General features: G+C 39.2%; 1 protein-coding gene across 1 annotated transcript in view; it reads right to left on the minus strand.

Moving 5' to 3' along the window:
* The window catches only part of tmem178b (transmembrane protein 178B), a 130,552-nt gene that overhangs the window by 58,077 nt on the left and 46,281 nt on the right, over window positions 1-26,194 (minus strand). Inside the window, exon 2 of the mRNA XM_036577585.1 lies at window positions 7,591-7,704. Coding sequence (XP_036433478.1) covers window positions 7,591-7,704 — 114 coding nt within the window. The remainder of the gene's footprint in view (window positions 1-7,590; window positions 7,705-26,194) is intronic.

The following is a 26,194-nucleotide window of genomic DNA, read 5'->3' on the forward strand; positions in this document are numbered from 1 at the left end:
TAGCAGGATCCTCTTGCCAACTGTTTGCAAACTTCCTAATGTTGTAAATACATTTTTAATTTGAAGTCTGATGAGGTTGATTGAGTTCGACAGGCCGGGCACCCATGCGTATCTTCTCGCTCTCGTCTTTAGGGGTATGGTGTTTGCTAGCCTAGCCATAAGTAGTGAAAAAGCCCTGCAGTAATGTCTTCCATCAATTGTTTGAAGCTGGCACGAACTGCGAAAAAGAGATTTTAGGCTTTAGAGTAGTAAAACCATTTAAACGCTCAAATCTACAGTCTTCGTTCACCAATATCCAAGTTGATGATTCACTCTTTGTGCTCAGTGTGCTGCTCCCTCACAGTCAGCAAACAGTCCTGTCTGTGATCAGCATGCTGAGATGTAAGGGATTTGACTTCCAGGGGAATAATTAGTCTAGTCTGACACCTTTAAGCATTGCCTCTGATTATTCCCTGTCATGTTCATTGACAGCTCATTTTGTGTGCCTTCTTTTGATGTTACAAAATCCCTAAGCTGTCGTATTTACAGAGCGAGGCCTCCTCCCTCTGAAACAAAGAGCCGGGAAAAAGGAGAGAAATCCCTAAAGCATCAAGTGGGTTCAAATGAATATGCACCAGCGCTGTCCACAGCAGCAAACAAAAGATGTAGGCATGTGCGTGCACGCAGATAGCGTGTATACGCAGCTGTTGCTTTGATGTTTGGCTGTAATAGAAAAAGCGCCTTCATTTGCGACTTTATTGCTGTCACGGCTGCTTCCAGGAGTTTGACTGACAGGTACAAATGAGTTCTGTGTACATCTCACAGGCTTTGTAGCTTGGCTGATGTCACCCGAGAGTTTGCTACAGATTACGTATTATGGAATCGTGAAGGCAAGAAAAAAGTCCAAACCTGCCACTGTGTGATTTCACGCTCTTCATGAAAGTCAAGCCTAAGCCTGTCATCTAGGAACAGAGTTTGAAAGTGACCAGGCTTGGTGTGACAGGATGCTGCCTGTTCCATAAGATCTGTAGACCTGTTCTGCGAAATGGTTCAGGTGTTCTCATACCGCTCTGCCAATCATGAGCGGATATGAGCCGCAATATCCAGCAGAGCTCCGGGCCGGGCCGTATCTCTCCCGTTCTGTTCTCTCTTCATTTCTAAGGTGAAGTGAATTTTCAGCTTGATATCGTTTTTTTTCTGAAGCTTTCTGAACCTTTTGCCCTCCTTAGCCCTGACTATTGATCTTGTACTCAGCGATGTGAGATCCTCAGAGGCACCTGCTTTTGTTTATTTGGCCTTTCTCACTATTTTTATTTTTTCCCACATTCCGCTTCCACCGTCACATGACAGCTCATCCATCAAGGCAGTTTGGTCTGCTCGGATGAGGAACGGCATGCCAGCACAGCCAGTAATAAGGACATTAAACATCTCAGTCTGATGCTAGCCTGACTAAGAGAGTGACCTTCTGCTCTGAGGAGGGCAGCGTCCATCTCCATCGGCCAGCCCAGCACTCTCGGATCAAACACACTGCCCACTGGGCGCTCTCTGAACAGATTCCCATGCGCAGCTCTGAAAGAGTGACCTTAGCTTCTAATTGGTATAGTTAGTGGATGTGCCATGGCACAGAAGAACTATTTTTGGTTCCCTAAAAAACCTTTCAATGGATGGTTCTATAAGGAATCATTTTAAACACCCTTTCTATACCAATTAAAGCCCAAATATATGTCCAAGCCAAGAACCATTTAGGAACATTTATTTAAAAGGGGAATTTCTGCTTAACTCAATTACTAAGATGTAAACAAAGCCATTCAGAATGGTTTCATGTCAAATCGTTCCTTGTAGAGAAGTTTATCCACTCAGATTTCTGGTGATAGAAACCAGGGCTTGTAATGTCAGTGATGCAAATCTAGCCATTTTATTTACTATCCAAAACCATCAGTGAACCTACAATTCTGAGTTTTATATATAATGTTGATAATGGTAAAATAGTGGTAAATGTTGGCACTATATTGAGCACTATGTCCTGCGTATATTCCTCCAGGCATGGATTTTAAAAAATACATTTCAAGACAAAAGCTTACCTCAAAACTATCGTCAAACTATGTCTCAGGCATCAGGCACAGTATTTATAATAATTTCACATGATAACTTTCTGTAGGGAGCTTTTAGAGGCATTAAACTCTTCAGAAGTCTGGTTCCTATCACTACCACTATGTCTAATTCTGACTTAGTTTCTCTAGAGTGGAGCATTTCATATCAAAACACTCTGAATGACTGTTTATTTTTATAGAATTATACAGAAATGTAAAAAAATTGGTGGAATTCCCCTTTAAGAGTGTACTGCCGGACAGTGCAGACGCATTATGCAATGCATGTTTGGTACCTTGCTAGTTTATGAAAGCCATGGCAGAAAGAGCTGATTTTTGATTTTTCTTTCTTTTTTGATAATTTATTTTTTGTGTTATCAATCAAGTTTATCAATATCATACCGAGGGGTGCAAATTTGCTCTGACTATTGGGTGGGACCAACATCAGGTGGCTAAAGCTGTAAAACGGTGTAAACAAAGTATGCCTACACACTTGAAAATTATGTTTTTTTAAGTGTTTTAAGTAAAGAAAATGGTTCTATATAGAACCATGACCACTCAAAGAACCCTCTGAATCATTAAAAGGTAAAAGGAACTGCAAATAGTATAGAATCAAATAATAGCATAAAAAACTATACAAGTTTACTTGTAGTTGGCAATTTGTTGGAAGCAAGATTCCACCATGAGAGGTGGTCTTAACAGTGATGAAAGGGGTAAGTGCTGAAATGAGTGAAAGTCATACTACATGGCGCTCGCCTGCACATGATGCACTGATTCATCCAGACTCAGTGACTGTACTGACCAAGAAAAAAATAACTGTGAGAAATGCTCCCCACTGCAGAACACACATTATTCACTGGTAGCACTTGAATGCATTGTGAGCTGCAGCTTCATTTCTCTTCTTTTTCTATCTCTATTCTTTATTTTCTTCTATCCTTCTCTTTTACTCTGTCTCTGCCTCTCTTTCTCAATATCTTCTTTCTCCATCTCTGTCTTTTTCAGTCTCACTTTCTCCATCTATTCTATTTCTCCATTCAATTTTTTCCTTCCCTCTCTCTTTCTCTCCTCATGTCTTTCTTGTCTTTTATCCTTTCTTTTTCTGCCTCTCAATATCTTTCTCACTCCTCTTCTCTCTTCTTGTCTCTTCTTTCCATATTTTTATCATTTTTTCTTTCCATATTTTTTCGATCCTTCTCTGCGTATCTCTTTACTCTCTTTTGCTTTCTCCACCTTTTTCTCTTTTCTTCCGCAGGTTCTGTTGTTTTTTCTTGTCTTTTTGAACCCCCTCACTATCAGTCTATTTTTACTATCAATCTATTTTTTCTTTTTCTGTCTTTAAAAGTGTTTTTCTTCTGTCTCTCTTTTGATATCCTCATTATTTTTTTCTCTCTGTTTCTTTCGCTTGCCCCCTTGCACTTGTTTCAAAACCCCAGTTATGTAAGCCTCTATCTTGAGAGAGTAAGAATGAGAGAGCTGGAGTGAGAGTCAGAGTGAGAGAACTAAAGTAATAATGTGTGAGAGAGCTACAGTAAGAGTGAAATAGCCATAGTAAGAGTGACAAAGCTACAGTAAGAGTGAGCTAGCTGGAGTAAGAGTGACAAAGCTACAGTAAGAGTGAGCTAGCTGGAGTAAGAGTGACAAAGTTACAGCAAGAGTGAACTAGCAGGAGTAAGAGTGACAAAGCTATAGTAAGAGTGAGCTAGCTGGAGTAAGAGTGACAAAGCTACAGTAAGAGTGAGCTAGCTGGAGTAAGAGTGACAAAGCTACAGTAAGAATGAGCTAGCTGGAGTAAGAGTGACAAAGCTACAGTAAGAGTGAGCTAGTTGGAGTAAGAGTGACAAAGTTACAGTAAGAGTGAACTAGCAGGAGTAAGAGTGACAAAGCTATAGTAAGAGTAAGAAAGCTGTAGTGAGTGAGAGTGAGAGAGCTAGTGTAAGACTGAGAGAACTACAGTAAGGGTGAGTGTTGGAGTTAGAGTGAGAGGGCTGGAGTAAGACACACACACACACACACACATCAACTAAACCGCTTATCCTTCTGGGTCGCGGCGGGGTGCTGGAGCCTATCCTAGCTGTCATTAGGCGGAAGTCTGGAGTAAGACAGAGTGAGAGAATTGGAATGAGCGTGAGAGAGCTTGTATAAGAGTGAGAGAGCTGGAGTAAGACTGCGAGAACTACAGTAAGAGTGAGTGCTGCATTGAGAGTGAGAGAGCTAGCGTAAGAGTAAGAGGGCTGGAGTAAAGACAGAGAGTGCTGAATTAAGACAATGTGAGAGAACTGGCGTGATAGTGAGAGAGCTACAAGAACGAGAGTGAGAGAGCTGAGGAGAGAGCTGCTGGGGGGTTAAAGGAGCAGCGTCTCTCTCCAGTCACCTGACAGAGTCCGATCTTCGCTGCCCGCTGGAGTGGAACTGTCTGACAGTTTGAGGGCAATGCTGCATCCTGCTCTCTCTGCTGAATGTGTTAGCCCTGCCGCTGTGCAGCTCACAACCTCACACTCAACCTGACAAGCCAGTACTCTACAAGCCAGACCCTCAGAGTCGATTTGCATACCGCTCCCGTCACAAGAAAACTTCATCATTTTCTCTTTTTGGTTTTTATTTTTTTTACACTATTTGAAAACAAGAATTTTCCACAAAACATTTTTAAAAAAACAAAATTTGGAAAAACAACCTTTTACACTCTTTAAGTTGCAGCAACAGATGTAAAGTTAACCATAAAAATCGGCTTTTATTCAGTAAAAAATCTTGGGGGGTATGGAGGTGTGACCTATGTAGCTTGCAGTATGATGTGATGAGTAATATTTTAATACACAAAAAGCATAAACTGGATGGGGAAACCTGGGAAAATGGTGACCATGTAGAGATCACGATAGCAAAAGTGACAGTAGTGCGGGTGATTTTTCACTGGATAGCATGGATGTCACCAAAAGGTGCATTCTAGCTAGCTAACAGGTGTTAATCTTAATATCTTACTCTCTTATCTGTTCAGCCGGTTATCACCGTAGTGTAGCGTAAAGTGACGAACAGAGGAATATACATTACAACATACGCATTAAAATGAAGACTGGGATCAAATTTACTCATAACTGTGTGAATTTGCATATTACAAGTGATTTTTTAAATCAGAATTTAACCTAAAAAGATTACACCTGGCTGGAGTTCATCTTTAAGACTTATTATCTAGTAACTACTATGAGTACAATAACTGCACCACTAAAAATAAAGGCTCCTCAATGGTTCCTCACTTGGATGTACAGTTCCAAAACCTTTAATTGCTCTAGAGGCCGTGCCGTCTGTCAAAATTCTTCAAATTTAACAATGTTCTTCATATTAACATATCTTATTTAGTGAATGGTTCTTCTTTTTATTAACCAAATTTCCTCCCCAGTTTAGTCATGGCAAGTTCCCACCTGCTAGCTAGGTGTCATGACAAGCCAAACTGCTGCTAATGTAATGTCACTAGACAGCTCAACACACTTGTAGGAGAACACTAACTGACCATTCTTTTATGTCAGCTAGAAGATGCCCACATTGGTTAGCATCGCCTTGAGTGATGGTGAAGAGGGCCACTCTACCCACCCAGAGAGAGTGAGACCACAGATGGCTGTGGTATCACTAGGGATCTCCTGTTCTTAAAGAACAATCCATTAAAAGTTTTTCAGGGAACCAAACATTGTTTTTGTATGGCATTGTTTAAAATACCCTTTTGGAACCTTTATTTTTAAGAGTGTACTAAAAAGCGAATGCGTCGTTATTACAGTAAGAAAATGAAGTTTGGACGCTGTGTAGATGCTCACCATGTCCTAAACATTCAAATGGATAGCTACTGTATGGAACTGAACTTTAAGTTGAATGTAATTGATTCTGTTAAATCTAACCCTAAACTTAACTTCATCCAAAACCTATACCTAATACTAAACCTGACCCAAACCTTAATGATGTTAATAATCTTCAAGCTTCCCTACAGTCTTAACAATGATGGGTTTTCAAGGGTTCTTTAGTAAAGAAAATGGTTCTATATAAAACCATAAACATTCAAAGAACCATCTGCATGACTAAAGGGTTGTTTGCATCATGAAAGGGTTTTACAGATTGATGAAGAATGTGCTGTAGATGGTTTAACATAGAACCATTTTGAAGAGTGTTCTATATAGCACTAAAAAGGGTTCTTCTATTGTAATGATGTCAAGCTTGTACCAATAGAAGAACCCTTTTTGGTAACATATAGGACCATTTTCAAAAAGGTTCTACATGGACAGCACAGTCTTCATCATTCTGAAGAAGGCTTTCATGATGCAAAGAACCTTTTAAGCACACAAAGGGTTCTTTGAGTGTCCATGGTTCTGTATAGAACCATTTTTCCTACTGAAGAACCCTTATAGAACCATCTTTTTTGTGTGTGGATTAACTGTTAACAATATGAGCGTATGTTAATCTTCTAAAGGGGATTATCAAAATGTTTTTCTCCCTATAAAGTTACAATTTCAGAGGTGATGATATGCTTCTGCTCAACTTTTACAAACACTGGCTATGAACCACTGAAGAGAGGTAAAAGAGAAGTTTTGTTCTTTTGCAGCCGTGGCTGACAACCAAGAGAAAAGCTTATTGAGACTGGATTGTGACATGTTTACTCTTATTTATTATTTCCTGCTGTTCTCAGAGATGTTCCGTATCCACAGCTGCCAGAAAAGGCCTTTAATGTTGGCATGTGCATGCTGTATATGTTACATGAAACATGTGCTTCTCTGCAGGATGGAATCTTAATCCACCAAAACTTTACATAGCAGCCTGAGTGCTCATATTAAATGATTTTGCAGAGTATAAATTGGGTTAGTAAAGCATACTTGGCATCAGGACTTGAGACTGGTGTCCTATTTAGAAGGAACAACAAATTGCCATAGCTACATCTCGGATCCACTGGATCCACAGGGAGATCACTAAATGATCTGAAACTGCAATGTTTTTCCCCAAGCTCTTTACCTAGTTTTTGGTTTGTTTTAAATCAATGGTTTGAAATTATGACTCATAATTCAATGGATAAGTGAAGAATGAGTGTTTGTGCATCACTTGAAGGATAGTCAAAAGATTATCTCTAAAAAATACAAATATTTTTTAAAGGATTTTGGTGGTTTTTGGAAAACATTAAGATACACTGTAAAAATCCCTCCCATAGACGTCCAAAAAACATAGAAGTCAAAAAAAGTTTAGGAACTCTAATATCCCACTAATGGAGCGACGTAAATGTGCTATGATGTCCACCTCACAGTCAATGCGATAAACAGAATGCGTGTGATTATATAACTTGTCTGGGACTATTTTTTTTGCTCCATGGATGCTTGAATGCTGAACATTCTTTAACATAGTCTTGTTGTAAAAGCTTTAGCACAGGTTCTGCCACCATCATAACCTGCTCTGCAGAACAAAATAGCTTGCACAGTGTTTTCTAACAACACTGTCAATAAAGTGGCCATATTACAATGCACTGAAATAAGATTCAGAAATAAACAGAAGCCCTGTTACTCACGCAAGGAGTGCCACTCATCTTGCCGGATGGTCTTGGTGATGTTGTAGGACAGGTTCTTGGGTATCGTAGCTGAAGAATAGTGGTACTTGATATAGGAACATCTTGCAATTGCACCTGAAACCGAAAAGAGATCAACCAGTTATGAGACGACCTGGCAACCATGTATAGCATGTATAAAATATATATATAGTAAGAACTTCACTCTATCATGTAAAAAGATTCTGCTGCATGTTTTATTCTTCTTTAGAGCTACAGAGGAACAGATACTTTCTGCTTTATCTGAATAAACCCAGCATTTGCAAATTCACAGAGCGGCTCACTGTAGGTGACTGTTCACTTCAGTGAATTTGATGTGAAGCCATTTATTCAGCATCTGTTTAACACACGTCTGCTGGTGCCTTTAATTTCATCAATACACTTTTGGCAAGATCAGTAACACCTCCCATTTTCCTTCCTTCTATCCATCCTTACATCCTTTCTTCCATCCATCAATCCATCCATCTCACCTTCAATCCATCCCTTCATCTTTCTTTCTTTCTTTCCTTTCTTTCATCCATCCATCATCCTTTCTTCCTTCCATCCACCCATTCATCCAAATATTTATCTTTCTTTTTTCTTCCATCCATCCATCCATCCCATTTATCCATCTATCTATCCATCCTCCATCCACCACACATCTTTCCCCGCCTTGTTTCTTCTATCCATCCATTCATCTATTTATCTTTCTTTCCTTTCTTCCATTCATCCATCCATCATCTATCCATGCTCCCTTCCTTTCATTCATTCATCCTTCCTTCCTTCCTTTCATCCATCCATCCTTTCTTCTCTATCCAACTTTCTTTCCTTCTATCCATCCATCTTTCCGTTCATCACCCATCCATCTACACCTTCTTGTTTCTTCCATCCATCCATCATCTGTCCATTAAATTCTTTCTTCTTTCCTTCCTTTCTCCATCCATCTGCCCATCCCTCCATCCATCTGGCCATCCCTCCATCCATTCATCCATCCCTCCCTCTCTCCCTCCATTTTTCTTTCCTTTCTTTCTTTCAGCCCTGAGGCACTTCAATATCATTGCTCTCTTGAAATTACGTCCCAGGAGAGCAGTACGCTTCTTTCATTTTTTTTTCTCCTTAGGACAAAGTAAGGCAATTACATTTCTGATAATCATCAGAGAGCTGATTCCTTCAGCCTGTGCCTGCCTTCATGATCTTGCTTTTTTCCGCTGCAGATTTCCAAGCATAAGCATTTTGTGAACATGCCTATGCTTTGAAGAGAGGGAGACTTACTACACATATTGCTTCAAGGCTAAAGTGATTTCACTCGAGAGAAGCACCTTTGAGAGTTCAGCCTGCATAGAAAAACTACACTCTCCCTGCTCTCTAGGTAAAAGAGTGATGTGCTTCCATGCCCTAAAGACAGACACTCACACATACAAACACCACGCTTGGGAATATGACCACTGACAAAGGTAATTACAATCTACTGAGTCCTCACTACTGTACATGCCAGGAGTCATTCCAGCATGCATCACAATCTAAAATATCATTTCCTGTTAATTATAATGTTATGGAGATTGGACACAAGCACTTCCTTTCATCCTGAATAGGGAATTGCAGTCCCAGCGCTTGGCCTGCTGTTCCAGCACATCTTCCAAGAACCTGTACACTAGCTCTAACCTACATAGAGCTTCACAGGACTATTCCAGTGCCACATGATTAATTAGTGATTAGCACTAGGGTCTGAAAGTGTGTTTTGATGCCCACTTCTGCCAGTGCCTTTTATTTCACCATATTTAGCAAGATCTGAACAAGTAACAGCTCCCATCTTCCCTTCTTCCTTCCATCCATCCATCCTTCCTTCATTCTATCTATCCATTCACCCATCCATTATTCCTTCCTTCTTTTCTTCATACCATCCATCGATTCTGCCATTCATCCATCCTGACTTCTTTCCATGCAGCCAATCATTCACTCACCCAGGCATTCATCTATCCATACATACATCCTTTGTTCCAATTCAACTACATGTGTATTTATCCACCCATCTATTCATCCATCTGTTCATCCCTCCTTCGTTCCACTCATCCAGGCTTTTATCCATCCAGGCTTTCATTCATCCATCTATCCATCATCCACCCTTCCTTCCTTCATTCCATCCATCAATCCAGCCATTCTTTGATTCTGCCTTCCTTCCATCATGCATTCATCCATTCATACATCCATCTATCTATTCATACATCTATCCATCATGGACCTGTCCTTCCTTCCTTACATTCACCCATCTCTCCATCCATCCTTCCTTCCATTCATCAATCCAGCCATTTAACTGTTCTGCCTTCCTTCCATCCCATCTTCCTTCCTCCCATCCACCCATCCAACTGTCCATCTTCCACCCATTCTTCCTTACTTCTTCATCTGTTTTCCATCCATTCAACCAATGATCCATTCATCCACCCACTCACCCACCCATCCTTCCTTCCTTCTTTCCATCTAACCATCCATTCTTCCATCAATCAATCCATCCACACTCATACTGTTTTTTTAAAACCCCCATAACATTTTTTCTGTTTTGTTTTCTTTCTATCTATCCCACTTTAAAATAGCAGGTGCAATTATCTGAACATTTCATGATGAATGGACCAATAGATATGGTCTTAATACATTAACATGCATTAAACTGAAGAATGTTTTTTTGTCTCTCCTATAAAGTTACCATTTTATGTTTTACTACAGCAATACTGTTATCCTGGTATAGGAAACTTTTTATCATTTGAGTGCTATATTGATAATAATATCCCAAATTATATTTAAACGTACACTGTAATGCCCTCTTATACCTCATCATGATTGCTGCTTCAGTGTTTGCTCTTTATATATGGCTTACGCTGACAAGTCCTCAACAAACATCTCCAGTTACACGCAGCATGTAGGACAGCTCTTTGCACTTAAAACACTGCACGGCCTGTCCTTGTGGACCTGAAGCTGATTAAGGTGGAGTGTAAACCAAAACCTCCCGCTGGACAGCCCTGTCCTACTGTATGGATTTCTTGATGGCTGGGGGAGCTGGGAAAAAGCTGGGAAGATTTCCGATAAGACAATAGAGGCTGAAAATCACAAAGATGGTTCATCAGAGAAAGCTCCAATAGATCTGAACTGTTGACTGGGTTTGATTTAAGCTCAGATCTTACAAGTGATTATGTGCCTATTCTTCCTGATGGAGCCCTCCAAGGTCCCCAGTGGCATATATGCCTTTAATTATCCTTTTCATGTCACATCACGACATTGAAACAAATGAAAAAGTAAGAAACGCAGAGTTGAGCCTACCAGTAAAGAATGCAAATAATATGTAAATGTAATTAAAAGTACATATTACACTTATTTTGCACAACAATTTACATTCTTTCACAACTGGACACTGCTTGTTCTGCATTTCTTTCCATAATGCTATTAGTCTTCACCCCCAGCACTCCCTACTCATCTGTAGTCTGTCCTGCTGTTGTGAGCCTGTCAGTGAGCGGTCACCTCACTCAGCTCCACCTGAAGTCCACGTAGGCCCGCAGCACTGGGACTGTGCCCTTTGTCTTTAGATCTGTGTTTATCAAAGAGAATCTCTCTTTTCAGTGCAGCTTTTGCTCCAGCAGGGTGTTCTGGTGTTTATGCATGTTTCAGCCACTTTTTCACTGCAAGAGTGACCCACAATTTAGTATAAAAAAACAGCCAGCAGACTTCTCTCACAGTTTCTTGTGCATGCAGAGACTGATTACTGACTGGACCAGTGGGGCCAGTGCCCAAGGCCTTTAGGGGGCCTCAGACCACAAGACCTGAGGCAGCACAACAACTAGGGACAGTCCACTGCAGATGCAGCCTAATTTTAGCAGAACAGCAGCCTATTTATGGCACTACAGATGAGTAGGGAGTGCCGAGGTGAAAACTAGAGGCATTATGGAAAAAACAGAAAGAACAGCCCTTAATTTAATAGCCCGTAATGTGATGACTAAATAAATAAAATAAAGACCGCTTTTGGCCTATACCCCACCACTATATTTCAAAAAATTAAAACCCGTTTAACACCAAAAATGTACAGAAATATAACTGTGCAGGAAATAAAAAGCTACTGTGCCTTAATTGAGAATTTAGCCAACAATAACTTGTTTATAGTACCCATTTCTCATAAACACAAGCTGTTTATCACATCTATCTTTAATATTTTATTCTTTTTCTTTATATGATCAACATATGGGAGCAGAAGGCCACAAAGACAATTGTGCCCAAATGCTTCCTAAGACCAGTATCTGTCCCTGGGTGCATGATATAATTGGCAGCCCATATATTATTCATAGTTAAATAGGAAAATGTAGTTACTATTGGTTCAATACTGGAACTACTAAACAGAATAAATAATTTAGCAGTCTATTTTTAGCTTGTGCATGCACTAACTCATATGTAGTCACTAGTGTTGGGCATTTCCATTCATTTTAATTTCACTCAGATGGATAGCTCAACACCACTGCCTACACACACAAAGGCTTGGAGGTTTGATTCCTATCACCACTGTACCAGTTACAGTGCTAGGTCATGTCTGATTTAGCAATGTAAAATTAATCAATAATCCATCTTTGGTTTTAACCTGTCAAACAATAATTGCACTTCATACACTGATTTTAATGTAACTTTTTTAAAATTTTTATAACGTTTTACAGTTGTTTAATTGCTTGAAATTGTTTTGCAAAAAATGGTATCAGTTTATCCTATCATATAGAAATTGTATAGAAATTGTAAAATTGCACGGTAAAGTGTTTTTCTATCTATCTTCTATCTTCTATCTTTATTGTTGGATGCACTGTGACAGTTTCAGATTGTTATCGAAACATTTACTATTCATTCTTTTCATTAGAATAAAAACAAAACTTGAAAATGAAATGGTAACACTACATTAAGGGTCCCAAACGAATTGATATGCTAATAAGTAATTAAATACTCATTATGTATTAATTAACTGCTCATTAAGCAATAGCTAATGATTAATTACTTAGTAATTAGTAATTGAGTGCACTAATAGTTTGTCATTAATTCACAGCTTTGTTACTCATTATCTGTGTACTAACTGCTGCTTATTACACTGATAATGAACTGATAAGTGTGTTTATTCATATAAATAACACCATAAACAACAAGTACTTATGCGTTAATTCTGCTAAATATCTGTTGAATAATCTACTGATTTAATGTACTTAATTAATTGCCATTTTGTGTCCCTCCCAGTAAAGTGATTATCCACTTTACTAATTATACTACAAACTCATAATTTAAGACTTGACTAGTTATTGCTATCTTAATTTCGCTCTGCTTGTTTTTGTGTCCCCTTGAGTAAAGAGGAAAATGTACACACATTATCAATTAACATTTAGTCAGTTAAGTCCTTCATACGTGCACATCTCATCCAATGACAGGCTGTTTAAGGATCCAAGACTTTCATGGTATCACTCCAAAACGAACACTTTTGGCACCTAATAGACAAGCAGCTTTAAGATAATAAGATAACAGTGTGACAGATGCTGTCAGTGTGAGCATATTTCATTCCTACACTTATAAAGGCAACTATCTACACATGTCTTTGAATAAGACAGAAGTTTCTTCTGTGATTCACAGTGAAGTGTTTATAGGCTGCTTACTTGGAGGGGCACATAAAGTGGTATTTAATGGTTAAAAGACATGAAGTAATGAGTAATTAATGTTGGAAATGTAAAAACAGCTTTGAAGATAATAAACATGTGGAGATGAAGGAAAGTTTCCAGTAAAGACAAAGGACTGTGTTCCAGACAAGACTGCACAGTGGAGGAAATATTTAAAATAGATTATTTGTATGAGTAAACAGACTTATCAGTTCATTATGAGTGTAATGAACAGCAGTTAGTACACAGTTAATAAGTGAAAAAGCTCTGAACTAATGACAAACAATTATCAGTTACCAGAGTGCTAATTACCAAGTACTTACTCAGTAACTAATGCTCAATGAGCAGTTATTTACATATAAATAATAATAAATTAATTTGCAGCCTTTATTGTGAAGTGTTACCAATGAAATATATTCCGATTGATTGAGTGCTCAAAATGGTAGTTTATAACAAATAAAATAAAGATCTGTTTTATCATGTTCATGTGCTTGCAAGGGCAGCACTGAAAAATCATGTAACTAATGGAGGAGAGTAGATCAAAAGGCAGAAGGGGCTGCTTTTTTGGCTCAGGATACAAGGGTTAATTATTGGTTATCATTATCAGCCCAGAAATTATATAAGCGTGGATGCATAACTAAAAAAGATTCTGGAAAGTTGTCAGTGGCTCTTTCTCAGTCGTTAATCTAGCACTCTTCTTCCTCTGCATGCAGCATTACAGAGTGGGTTCCTTTTAACCTTTCTTCTGAAGGGTGGATTTGATGTGCGCTTCCTCCTTATCACAAGGGCATTTTCACCTGCTTTCCAAAGGATTCATCATCGGCATTTTCCACAGCTGATGCAACCACTCCAACTGAATACGAAAATAAACCATCCATTTGCCACGCTCTCCTCATATTGGATTCTAAAATATACCTCAGAGACACAATTTCAGAATTAATTATCCTTGAATTTTGGGGATTTATATTTCCCTTGGATCCTCTGCGTGGTGGCTTCTTTATTAGCTTTCGTCCATTTTAGCTGTCCCTAAGTTACCCTCATCTGACTCCTTGACATCACTGTGGTCAATGCACATCTACAGCTGAGCCTCTGGTCTGAAATATTGGCAATGGTGTAAGATGGCAACATGCCAGATAGTGTCAAATTGCAAAGTACGTTGGCTAGTGGAAGTCAATAGGTAAAAGGTTACAATAGCAGTTGGCTGATTCGAGCTTGGCTGCGATCAATTAATGCTGTCCAGCGTTCTCATTACATGTGATCTGTTTGTGACAGCCTTTCTCTGCGCTACGTTTATGCCCAGAGGAAAGCTGAAGCTGGTTCAGAATTAGCATCAACAGCAAATCTATATCAAAATCCACTTGTCACACTGTTTTTGTGCATTTCATCACATTAACATACATTCATTTTCCCTTGAACTGTTGGAAAATATCTGATTTCTGGTGATAAATAATTAATTGCATCACGGTTAGTAGATTTGTTTACAATGAATTCTTCCAGCATTGAGACTTTCATAACAAATTCTTGATCCAGTATTATATCACAGTCATTTGACATTAGATTTGTCTTACACCTCAGAGATACCTTACTGCAGATCAAATATAAACAGAGCAGTCGTTTTCACAGGATTTTCCATTTGCAACAAAGAAATCAGACATGTGGTACAAGTGAAAGTTACACAGCCTCCAATAAAGCACAGCAAATTATCTTCTAAACGCATGCAGTTCATCGAGATCCTATTGTAAACCACAGTCTTCTCCCGCCAGAAATCAGTTGAAGCCTGACACGTCTTCTCATTTAAATATTTATAATAGCGCCTTGACTTACCTCTGCATTTTGAAATAATCAAGCTGGAAACATGGTTATCAGGAGCACAGTGTTCTCTCTTCTTCAAATATTTATACAAGCACAGCCAATTATGCATTCATCCCCAGAGCCTTTTTGTCAAAGTCACCGGAGGTTAGACCGACAAAATATGTGTTTCTTCACACTTATTCCAAATTGTTTAGGGGAGGGGATTAATGGGAACTCTGATATCCCCTGTTTGTTTCTCAAGGTTTGATCCTTACAGTAAGCAGGGATTGTGTTGCTTAAAACTATAAGCCAGATTTCCAAGCCTCGTAAGCGCTAGGCTGTGCTGATAAAATTCAATATCACAATATTTTCCAGACATATCCTGGTATCAGACGATACTTAAATCAGTCATCTTTCTTAAATGCTTTTACTCTATGCTAAAATAACAACACACTAAACTTTGTTTTGATTGGACTGTTTTGTTCTATTTGGCCTCTCTTAAGATAACATTAAAGAGAATCTTCTGCAGTACTATAAATGTTAATCAGGAAGAAACCACATATCCAGAAAGGAAACTTACAATTCATCAATCTATTTTTATCTATCTATTTAACAAATATAGATAAAAGTCAATATTGTGTCAGTGACACCAACAATGGTGTGGACAATATAGTGGTGGTGGAAAGTTTGTGAACCCTTCAGCATTCTGTAAATGTTTACGTGTTTGGTGTAAAATCAGATCTTTCTCTAAGTCAGTTGATGAAGATAAACCCAATAGCACAAATGACAAAAAATATAAGTACATTAAAATATAAACATAAATAAAACCTGAGTCTTCACTAACAAAGTATGGTCTTCATCACACATTTGTGTGCACATGTCATGGCTTGGTCAAAACAGATTTTGGAGGACCTGTCAGTGCTCATCAGGCAAAAAAGAAGTTTTAACTACTGTTACCCTTCCCAGGATTGGTTGTCCAACCAACACCCCCAGGGTAACACCCTGGATATGGAGGACTCTCTAGTACTGGCTAATGTCAGTGTTCATAAGTTCAACATCAGGTAAACACTGAACAATTATTTTGTGGACGGAAGCACATTGCTGCTTGTTTCAAGTTTCCTAACGGCCTAAAAACAACTGAAAAATGTCATGTGGACTGATAATATAATGTCATGTGGACTAACAGAAAATGTAACCTGATTTTAATGTAAAGCGTTATTTTTGGCGAAAACTGAACAATGCATTCCAGTGTAATCATCTCAAATGTGAAACATGGTGGTGGCAGTGTAACAGTTTGGAGCTGTTTTGCTGCCACTGGGCCAGGAAAGCTAGTTATCAATTGATGATACTCTGTATTTTTGATTGTATCAGGAAACTCTACAGGAAAATGTTAGGGCATCCATCCATGAACTGAAGCTTGACAGAATGCAGCTCTTGCCGCAAGACAGTCAGTCTACCAAGAAATGGTTGAAGCAGAAAAAAAATCTAATTTTGGAATGGCTGAGTCAAAGTCCAAACCGTAATCCAACAGAAATGTCATGGCAGGACATGAAGCATGAAGTTCATGTAAGAAAGCTCACCAAGATCACTGAGTTGAAGCAGTTCTATGAGAAGGAAAGGGCCAAAATTCCTCCAAGTTAAAGTGGGACTGGTCAACAGACATAGAAAATGTTTAGTTGAAGTCAATGCTGCTCAAGGGGGTCACACCAGTGACTGAAAGCACAGGTTCACCAAAAACATTAAGTGTTAGATCCATTTGTTTCATACAAGATTAAAAACTTCTTTGTGTTATTTGTTTTATTGGGTCATCTTGATTTTTTGTTATGACAGACAAAATCTGATTCAATTTTAGGTCATATTTATGTAGAAATTCAGATAATTCTAAATAGTTCACAAACATTCTAGCACCACTGACTATTGCCCAGCACTAAGCCTAATATTAAACTGATAATTATCACCTTTTGGTGGCTGACACCAGTACCAATAACTGATAACTTTTCTTTTTTTTTAAAGAGAAATTTCAGTGAGAGCCAGGTTAATTTAGCCACTAATGCTAGCTACCTCATATTCTTTAGGCTATACAGAACTATAAAATTATGAGGTTTCAACTGATTCATTAGATTAGTTGTACTAAAAGTCTTTAGTGCATTTCCCCCTCATTGTATCTTGAACAAATGTTGCAAACTGCAATTCTGTTGAAAGCATAAAAACATGCTGAGTGGCATCAGTGTGTGCTCAAACAAAAATGGGGCAGGAGGTTACAGGTCATAATTATTAGCCATAATTCCAACGTAGTAACAATTACATTTTTCTATTTATCTGTGATAAGATTATATATATATATATATATATATATATATATATATATATATATATATATATATATATATATATGTCAGACACTGACAAATCATGAGTCCCTACAATAAATGACCCTGCCTGTGGGGTTCCTTAAATAAAACTCTGGATGCAGATTCCACCTCTATGTCTAAATGACCCTCTATTCCTCTATTGATTGATGCACTAACCTAATACCAGCAGATGAAACTTTGACATGATAGTTTAAGGAAAGGCACTCAGATCACCCCAGATTAAGCACCTTTCAACTTAGAAAGGAGGGAGTTCTTATGTCTTAAAAAAGACCTTTCTGTAGGTAAACATTTTGTATTATTGCTGTTGCTTCTACCTGTTGTACTGCGCATCAACACAAATGTGAAGTGTGCTTTCATTTGGGTGATGTAGGGTGTTTGCAATGCAGAGATATAGTGGGGGAAGCAGGAGTTATCGAAGGCTGCAGTTGCTGTGATGCTTTTCATACATCTCCCAATCAGTCAAAGCACTCCCGCTGCCTGCTACAGTGCACAGGAGCTGGCTGGATTGGCTTGCCGAGTTCAGCATTATTCACTGCCATTTCTGCCGTAGATGTCCTATCCAGGATGAAGTTAGAGGAAAACAGATGGTTAGGCTTTAGGTAGCTACATTTGGAGATGAATGGCACACTTATATACAGTCATTGACTATTAGTTATTGTTAGTTACTGTTAATTTGCTATAAGATTTAAACATAATTACACAATTACATGATTAATTACATAGTTATATAAGGGATTGTATTTACATCCAATTTACATAACTAATGACTAAAATGTAAATGTAATAAACAGAAAAGCAGATTAATTTCTTATTAATATATATACACCAAGTTATTCATACTTTATTATAACCAAAGACTGTCATGATGTAACTGCTTAATCAAGGTTATATGGCAAGTCTCAGCTGTTTCTGAGCTCCAGTTCTATCTAGCCGACTGGCACTGCTTGACCCACGCTCCATGGCCTAATTATGAGCATGCCTCGTAGTGGTAGGTGTCCTTATAATGAAGATGATAAAGATAGAGGAAGACTTTTGGAGTGCATGAGTCAAGATTGTGCTTAGAGCCACTTTATTCTGTCACCAACGCCCATATGGGCATCATACATCACTGTCATTGCCTAGCATAAAGCACAAGCTGTTACTGCCAAAGCCTTGAGGAAGAATTGGTTGATGAATCCATGGCTTTGTTTCATGTTTTGAGTATTGCTGGGGTACTGGATTCCTAAAGCATGTAAACATTAATGTCAACTGTCATTTGTGTGTCTGCACACGCCGCCATGCTATTTTATTCATAAAAACGGTATAAAAAATGCAGATTGCACATTGCATGGGCAAAAAAGTGTGGAAAATATCTGAATGTGTCTGCATTATTTATTCAAATAATATTTCACAGCCTGAAGAGAATATCTAGCTATCTTAGAGCTCCTTTTCGTTCCTCATATTAGAAGATATAGATCAGACACGAAAGGCAACCACTTCTTGCTTTGCCTCCCACTCTTTTGGAATAAAATTACTCTATGTTAATACACATCATACCAAGACAGGTGCCTAGCATCAGCAATGTGTGCCAGCAGCAGAAAGTCTTTCACCAGCATTGGGAGCTCAGATATAGTAAGGTATCTGTCAGAACTGTGTCCAAATGCAGGTACGTGTATAGTCATGGGTGGACTGGAAAACTCTCTCCTTCCCTCTTTTATTTTCTAGTCTGTCATATCTCCGGCAGAGATGGGCACACGTAGCTGGCAGATGGACGCTACGACGCAGCTCATGCCCTGGCCTCATTATTTGGTGACCTAGTTCATCCCCACCCCCAGCCCCAGCCCAGGCCAGGCGGGATTAATGGATTGAGATGTAGAGAGGGATGCAACAACAGCCATGGACGCTTTGGCCCAGCTGGTGCATCTATCAGTCTGTTTTATTAAAACCCAGATAAATTGCCACAGAAACCTCAGCCTGTCCATGAAGAGAATGTAAAAGTTGGAGTGTCTCCGATAAAATAAAAGACAACGGTAGCTTGTAAATTGAAACATATGAATATCCTATTAAATTTTGCCCACACTGGATAGCATATTCAGGGTGCTGCTATGGAAGCAACTGTTGTATGAAGCGGCATTAGAAAAACTGGCCCACTAACAAGGTATACTCAGGAGTTCTCAGGAGTGATGCCATATAAGAACTAGTTTTCACTCTCCACTTTGAAGGACCTCACACAAGGTTCTATACCTACTACAGCTTTTACCAGAATCATTCACCCAAGCCAAAAACCAGGAATCTTTATTTTGGCAGGTACATCCTTAATCATCCTTCAGGGAACGGTGCTAGGGAAAAGGAGACGAGGCAGACAGCTAAAGACATGGGCAGACAACATAACTGAATGGACAGGGAAGAGCATTGCAGAAACGCACGTCTTATTGCACGACCGGCAACAATGGAGCAAGTGGTTGATGCGTTTATCAGTACAGCGCCCCCACGACCGTGATAGTGACGTTCTTAAAAAAGTGTTTTTTAGTAAAGGCAATGGTTACACACTCTTAAATGTAAGTATATGGTTCTTTAAATAATCTTTTGCAAAATCATTTTATACAGCACCAAAAAGGGTTCAATTTTGTCACAGAATCATTTTGGTCTCTATAGAACATGTATTGCTCAGAAACCAGCTTTAAAATATTGAATGACTGAGGTTACCTCTTGTACCTCGGCATTTATTGAAAATCATCCACTTGGGTTTGATTGCCCATGACCTGATGCTTGACTGGGACTTGACACTTGTCAACACTTTCACTTCTGGCCTCACATCTCTCAATAAATTTAGAAAACCAGCATTAAGTATACCAATGTGGCCAACTGAAGAATGCTTTATGTTCATCTCTAGCTGCAAATACAATTTTAAAAAATTTGACAGTCAATACCTATGGGACAGACTTTAAGGTATTGCTTGCATCCCTTAATAGCTTCCCTTCATATATGATTCATTTACAAATAAACATGTTCAAAATGCATTACTTGGTGTGCAGATATAGCAGAGGAGTCTGGAGGAAATAAGGTGCTGTAAATGATTACTTACCAGCCCTTCCTATGGGATCGCAGTCAATGACTGATGGACCCAAAGAGAATCCTTGACCTTGACTGAGGGTCTTATATGCCTTTGCCAAGTCAGCAGACCAATCATGAATGTGACATGGTACTTTTCCATAGAGACTCTCAAGTGATTGAAATGAATCAAATTGTAGAGTAGCTGCTATGAAGTAACTATTTTCTTTGGCTCTTCAACCTATTTTTTTGTAGGGGAAACTTTGATGCCAAATAGACCTCTTTCAAAGGCATTCTCTATAACTAAAGATTATAGACAAAGATCAAACAAAATTGTTCCTACTGGGCAATTAAGACTTATCTACCCCTTAACCACGAAGTGGGGGCATTACATCACATCTTTCTAACACTTTTTAACCTTTACACAACTTTAACATTTAACTTCATTTTGATGCTATGCCATGAAGGAATCTGAACCATGGGGCGCTTTACCATCCTTATGGAAAAGACTCTATAGAGCCTTAAGTAATCAGGGAAAATTGGCTTTTTATATTCAAATGGTGGTACATATTACCCACAGCCACACCAAGAATCCTCTTTGAAGACTGTATGTTCACATGTAACAAAAGAAAAGATGAATGTAACAGATGGCATGTGGTCTTTATCTTCTGACACTTTGCTTTGGCCTCATGCAGGGAGAGTTTTGGAGGAGCACGCCCAGAACCAATTAAAAAAAGGTATCAATTAAAAAGCTATTCCAGTCACTCATCAAATCCATGGGTGGGCATGAGGCCTCATCCGTCATCCACAGCGCTTCGGCATCATTCATGTGATCTAATGCTGGAGCTTCAGTTTCATTAATATTCTTCAATTTATCTTCAATTTAAAAAACAACATTTCAGGCCTTCATGGTGCCGGGAGTCATGCACTAGTCAAGCATTCTGTTTGTTTCTATCAGTCAGCAGTTCCACACTGAGAGAGGAAGAGATGATTATAGCCACATCATCATTATCTGTAGTGAGCTGCCCATAGAACTAAAGCAAGCCATTACTGACCGATGCTATCTGACCACTGGGGGAGAGATGGCTAATTAAAGGTCGGAAAGCGTCTGCCAGCAGACTGTCCTTCAGTCAGAAAGGCAAAAACAGCACATTGCTGTTTCACTGCCACTCAGCAAATGGAAAATGTTAGTTTGACCTATGATAGCATTGGTAGGTCCTGCAGTTGCGGTTAAGGGAGCTTATTGTAAGGACAAAGCTTGCAGTTCATTAAGGTGTATCATTATACACTGAATGGAAGTTAATGAGCTTTGAAAAGTCTACATTGAATACAACTGAACACATGCATGAATCAATAGCTTCCAGACTATATTTCTTCCACAGAGAAATAAGAGAATAAAAAGAGACTAGAATTATTTAAATGCTAGAAGTACACTGACAATAGATGTACACCTCAATACGGGGAGGCTACTACTATAAAGATTGAAATGTTTGAAGTTTAACCATTAGAACACATTTTGTTTTCAAATGTAATTTCACATATTAACAAATTACATGATAAGTATGTTACACAATAAATGACATTTACAAATGGAATTGAATTGCATTTAGATTCTTCATTGAGAGCTTGAAGTCTGCACTTTCACCTTTTTTTCATTTTGTTTCAATGTCAAGCAATGATTATGTGAAATGTCTACACCAGTGCACAAAACAAATCATGCTAAAATATATCCTCTTCTACTTTCAAAATGTTGTATTGAATGAAAGTTTACGAATTCTCCTTTACATGATAACAGAACATGCACAGGTTCAAAAAGGAGCTCCGGCTTAATTTTTAGGTTTCAAATGCAAAATCAACATTTTACTGCTTAAGATATGACAGTGTGTCATTCACTTACATTCTCGGAAAACACCCTCACCTTCCTTGAACCGAGCAGAACTTTCAGATCATTAGAAACTAGTCAGGTAGTCCTGACTAGGTAGTCCCACATGGAGAAACAGTGTTTAGCTACTGTGCTACTCTTAAATGGAATTAGTTGGCAGAGAGCATTAGAACAAGCCAGACACTACACCAGCGGTCCGCAACATGCAGCTCCGGAGCCAAATGTGGCTCTTTTACCGCCCTGTTGTGGCTCCACAGCAGAATTAGATTTTAGATAAATTGCAGTGAAACAAAGCTCTGCTGATCTAACACAGTTTTAACAATAAATGCTTTTAAACGCTGGAGTTAATGTATTACTGATAATTCACCAATCTTTAACCCTGAAGGTTGGTGCACAGACTGCTGGTCACTATAGCAATGCTGACAACAGTCTTGCCTATCTAGTAGCTAACGAAAAGGCAAACAGAAAGATTTAAGGCAAACGTCGATAATTTGGTGACTAATGGACTTTTATAAGCACACCAGCTGGTTTCCTTATATGTGTAATCTGCAGCGAGAAACTGTCAAACACTAAAAAGTGGTAAAACTGAAGTCAGCTTCTTGTTTGAATTTTCTCATTCCACTTTAAATGGTGCAACGGTTACATTCTGGGGCCTAAGGCACCATTTAAGGTGGAACAAGAAAATTCGAACAAGAAGCCGGCGAATGACAAGCTGACTTCAGCCTCGTAAAAAATCAAACATTCAGAGACATTTTACAAGAAACTATGCTACTTTTGCAGAAAAGTTTCCTGCTAAAGATGCGAGAAAAAAGTAAGATGCAGAGATGCAGAGCAAAGTAAGTCTGTGTTTTAGTTTCGATTATATCTTTTAGCCTATACTAGTACATTAGCACATACTGAGACAAATTTTTGTAGCCAAGATGGTAAAATGGACATAAAATGTTGTGGCTCCCAATGTGGTTTGAATTTTATTGAAAGGACAAAATAGCACTTCTTAAAATTCGGGTTGCCGAACTCTGTGCTAGACAATTTTAAATCCAGGCTGAAAACCTTCATGTTTGAGCAGCTTTTAGCTCAGCTTACAACACCGTTAGCTCTACTGCACTTCTCTCCTGTAACGGCACCATATTATCCTAATTTAGCTTGGTTTAATTTGATTTTTAATTGAATGTTTTAATTTCTTCTCTTTTACATCTGCTGTTTTAATCATGTTTTTAATTTCTATTCTCCTATATCTTTTTCAATTTTAATTTGAATTGTCTTTATTTTCTCATTTGTAAAGCACTTTGAATGACCTCAGTGTATGAAAGCCGCTGTAAAAATAAAGTTGCCTTGCCTTCACCAGTTTTGGCTGAGTTCTCTTTGAGATCTCTTTCAATGCTGTCGCAATCATCAGATTCATCCGCTCAGGGAACAGATCCAAAGCACAACCGATATTGCAAAATGTTCTTCCGCACGTTGTGTGTAAGCTTTAAATTAAACATATGAAAACAGAAACTGCGCAACAGAAACTATTATAAGAGCTCGGTCTAGGAAGACAGAGAAAGAAGTCATTGAAAGAAAAAGAAGTTTTTAGAGGAGACATGGTCTACAGTCACAGCGTTTGCCATTATTAGCACACAGTCAGATCTCCCAGGCTGCAGATTAGGTGATGATGACCCAGTTTCCACCTGCTCAACAATTACATTATCATATTATCCATAGCAATGAGGCGTTGTCAGGAATTCGTAAATATTCACTCAAACGAGTGAGGAGAAATTCCCTTGTAGAAAGTGCACGTCCTTAGTGTTGCTGACAAAAGAGGAAATGAAGGATGAATAGGAATAATTGGGGCATTCATTTGTGGTCCTTACACATCATCGCATTTTTGTTCAGGTTTTCTGTCCTTGTGGAAACTTTGTTCCCTGGGAGCAGTTTGCCTGTAAGTTAAATTGACTGTGTTTTGCTTAAGCTTTTAATGCGGAAAGTGTTTCAGTGCCATGACTTGAACTCAGAGGTTTCTTTTTCAACCCAACTGGCAGATGCAGACTGGCAGGCTTATCAAAAGTTGGGATGATACAGAGTCTCAGTAAAGTCTTTATAGCTTTGTTATTTGAGAGATGGGTTTAGACAGTGGTACAGATTGATGCCTCGCATGTCAGCATGGTATGATATAGTGCCCCAGCATTTCAGCCAAACCTCTTTTGAAAATCCCTGGAAAGAGCGCAATTGATTGTCTGTATATTGTTTGACGGGGAGAAGTCTCACATTTGCAGCTGGGTAGATAAAGATGGATCACAAGAAGTCGAAATTCTATAAGCTTTCATCCCAGCAGGTCATAATATACTTTAAAACTGCCACCCAGCCAAATGAATTGAGCATGCCCAAGGGAACTGATTTCCTGCTTTTTGGAGAGAAAATGTCAAACCTTGCCTTTAGGTAGAGGCAACCTTTTATGCTTCCAACTTCCAACTCTGTAAAGAAACTGAACTGTATAGATTTGGCTGAACCAAATGTTCTCTGTGTGCTTTATGAGAAGATTCAAATGGAACCAGTTTGTTGCCCTGAACTCCTGCCCACCCCCACGTTCTCATCACTCAGGGATTTCCCCAAAGTTACTGATGATGCCTCAGTTAAATGTGTTTGAACGTGCTTTGAAGTTTACTGCTGCTTCAGTGTTGCTGTTTCCTCAGCAGTGTTTCGTAGGTGCTATACGAATCAATATGCTAATACAGCTGCACGTCAAAGCTGCCATGGACAGTCCACGGTCCTACTGAAGAGAGAGAGAAAGTTTATGTATGCTGAGAGAGTCTTCCAGGCTCCATTCTAGGGGAATGATAAAGTGATGGAGTCAGTGAACAAGCACATTCCATTTTACACCAGCGCAGAATTCGTGGGTAGTACAAAGAAGGACAGATGCGCTTGGACCACCGCAGGGAGGCAGCGGCGCATGTGAGATGGAATCCTGAAGGTTGAAACCCTGTCAGAACGCAGAGAAACGACAGTCCCTCAGGATCCGGATGGCCACACTTAGCCTGGACGGCACAAATACAGATGATGTCTCTGGAATTGATCTGTGATACTTGGGCAAGTGTCATAAAAGGGTGTCGAAAATTTAATGTAGTGCTGACATGGAACAGTCAACACATGTTGACTCAGATATAAATGTGTGGCATGCCTAAGTCACGTAGCGAGATGAAAATCCGTGCCAGGAAGACTTGGTTTCTCATAAGCCTGAGGCTTCCCTTCGCTATGATATCTGCTCACTCTGGGTGCCAAGGAAAAAGGAAGAAAGAAAACCCTCCTCTATTTCACTAGTCATTTTGCAGAAATTGCTGCTGCGCTGAATCTCCCAGCAGCCCCCTCTCAGCTTCAGGCCATGGCTGCTTTCCCCTCTTTTGGGGAAGGAGTTGGCAAGGATTATGAGAGCTTGCAGCCGCAGCAAGAGTGATGCACGGATCAGGCTGATCACTCGCCATTAGAGAGATTTAGGAGAGGGGGAGCCATGGGCAAAATGTGGGCAACGCTGCTGTCACGAAACACACTTCTGATTTTACGCCTCTGACTGATCTCCTGCCTCAAAACAACGCTTCCCACAGAAAGAGAGAGCGTGTTGTTTATTTGAAGCTGAATTCAGGCTGTGAGATTTGAGGGTCCGCAACATGATTCATTGAGAGACCCTGTGTCTACAGGTACCCATTTCACCTGTTTTGCTAATTAAGATTGCTTCTCTGTTAAGGAGAAGAGCTTATTAATGAGGCAGGTGCAGGCCTGGAACAAATATCTGCAGCCACTATAGTCCTTGATACATCATGTTGAGTACTCTTCTGCTGGAGAATAAGTGAGGTGAATCTGAAGGCAAATTAGTCTGAGAAGAC

This window comes from Colossoma macropomum, unplaced genomic scaffold, assembly GCF_904425465.1.
Source record: "Colossoma macropomum unplaced genomic scaffold, Colossoma_macropomum, whole genome shotgun sequence".
NCBI classification, from domain to species: Eukaryota; Metazoa; Chordata; class Actinopteri; order Characiformes; family Serrasalmidae; genus Colossoma; species Colossoma macropomum.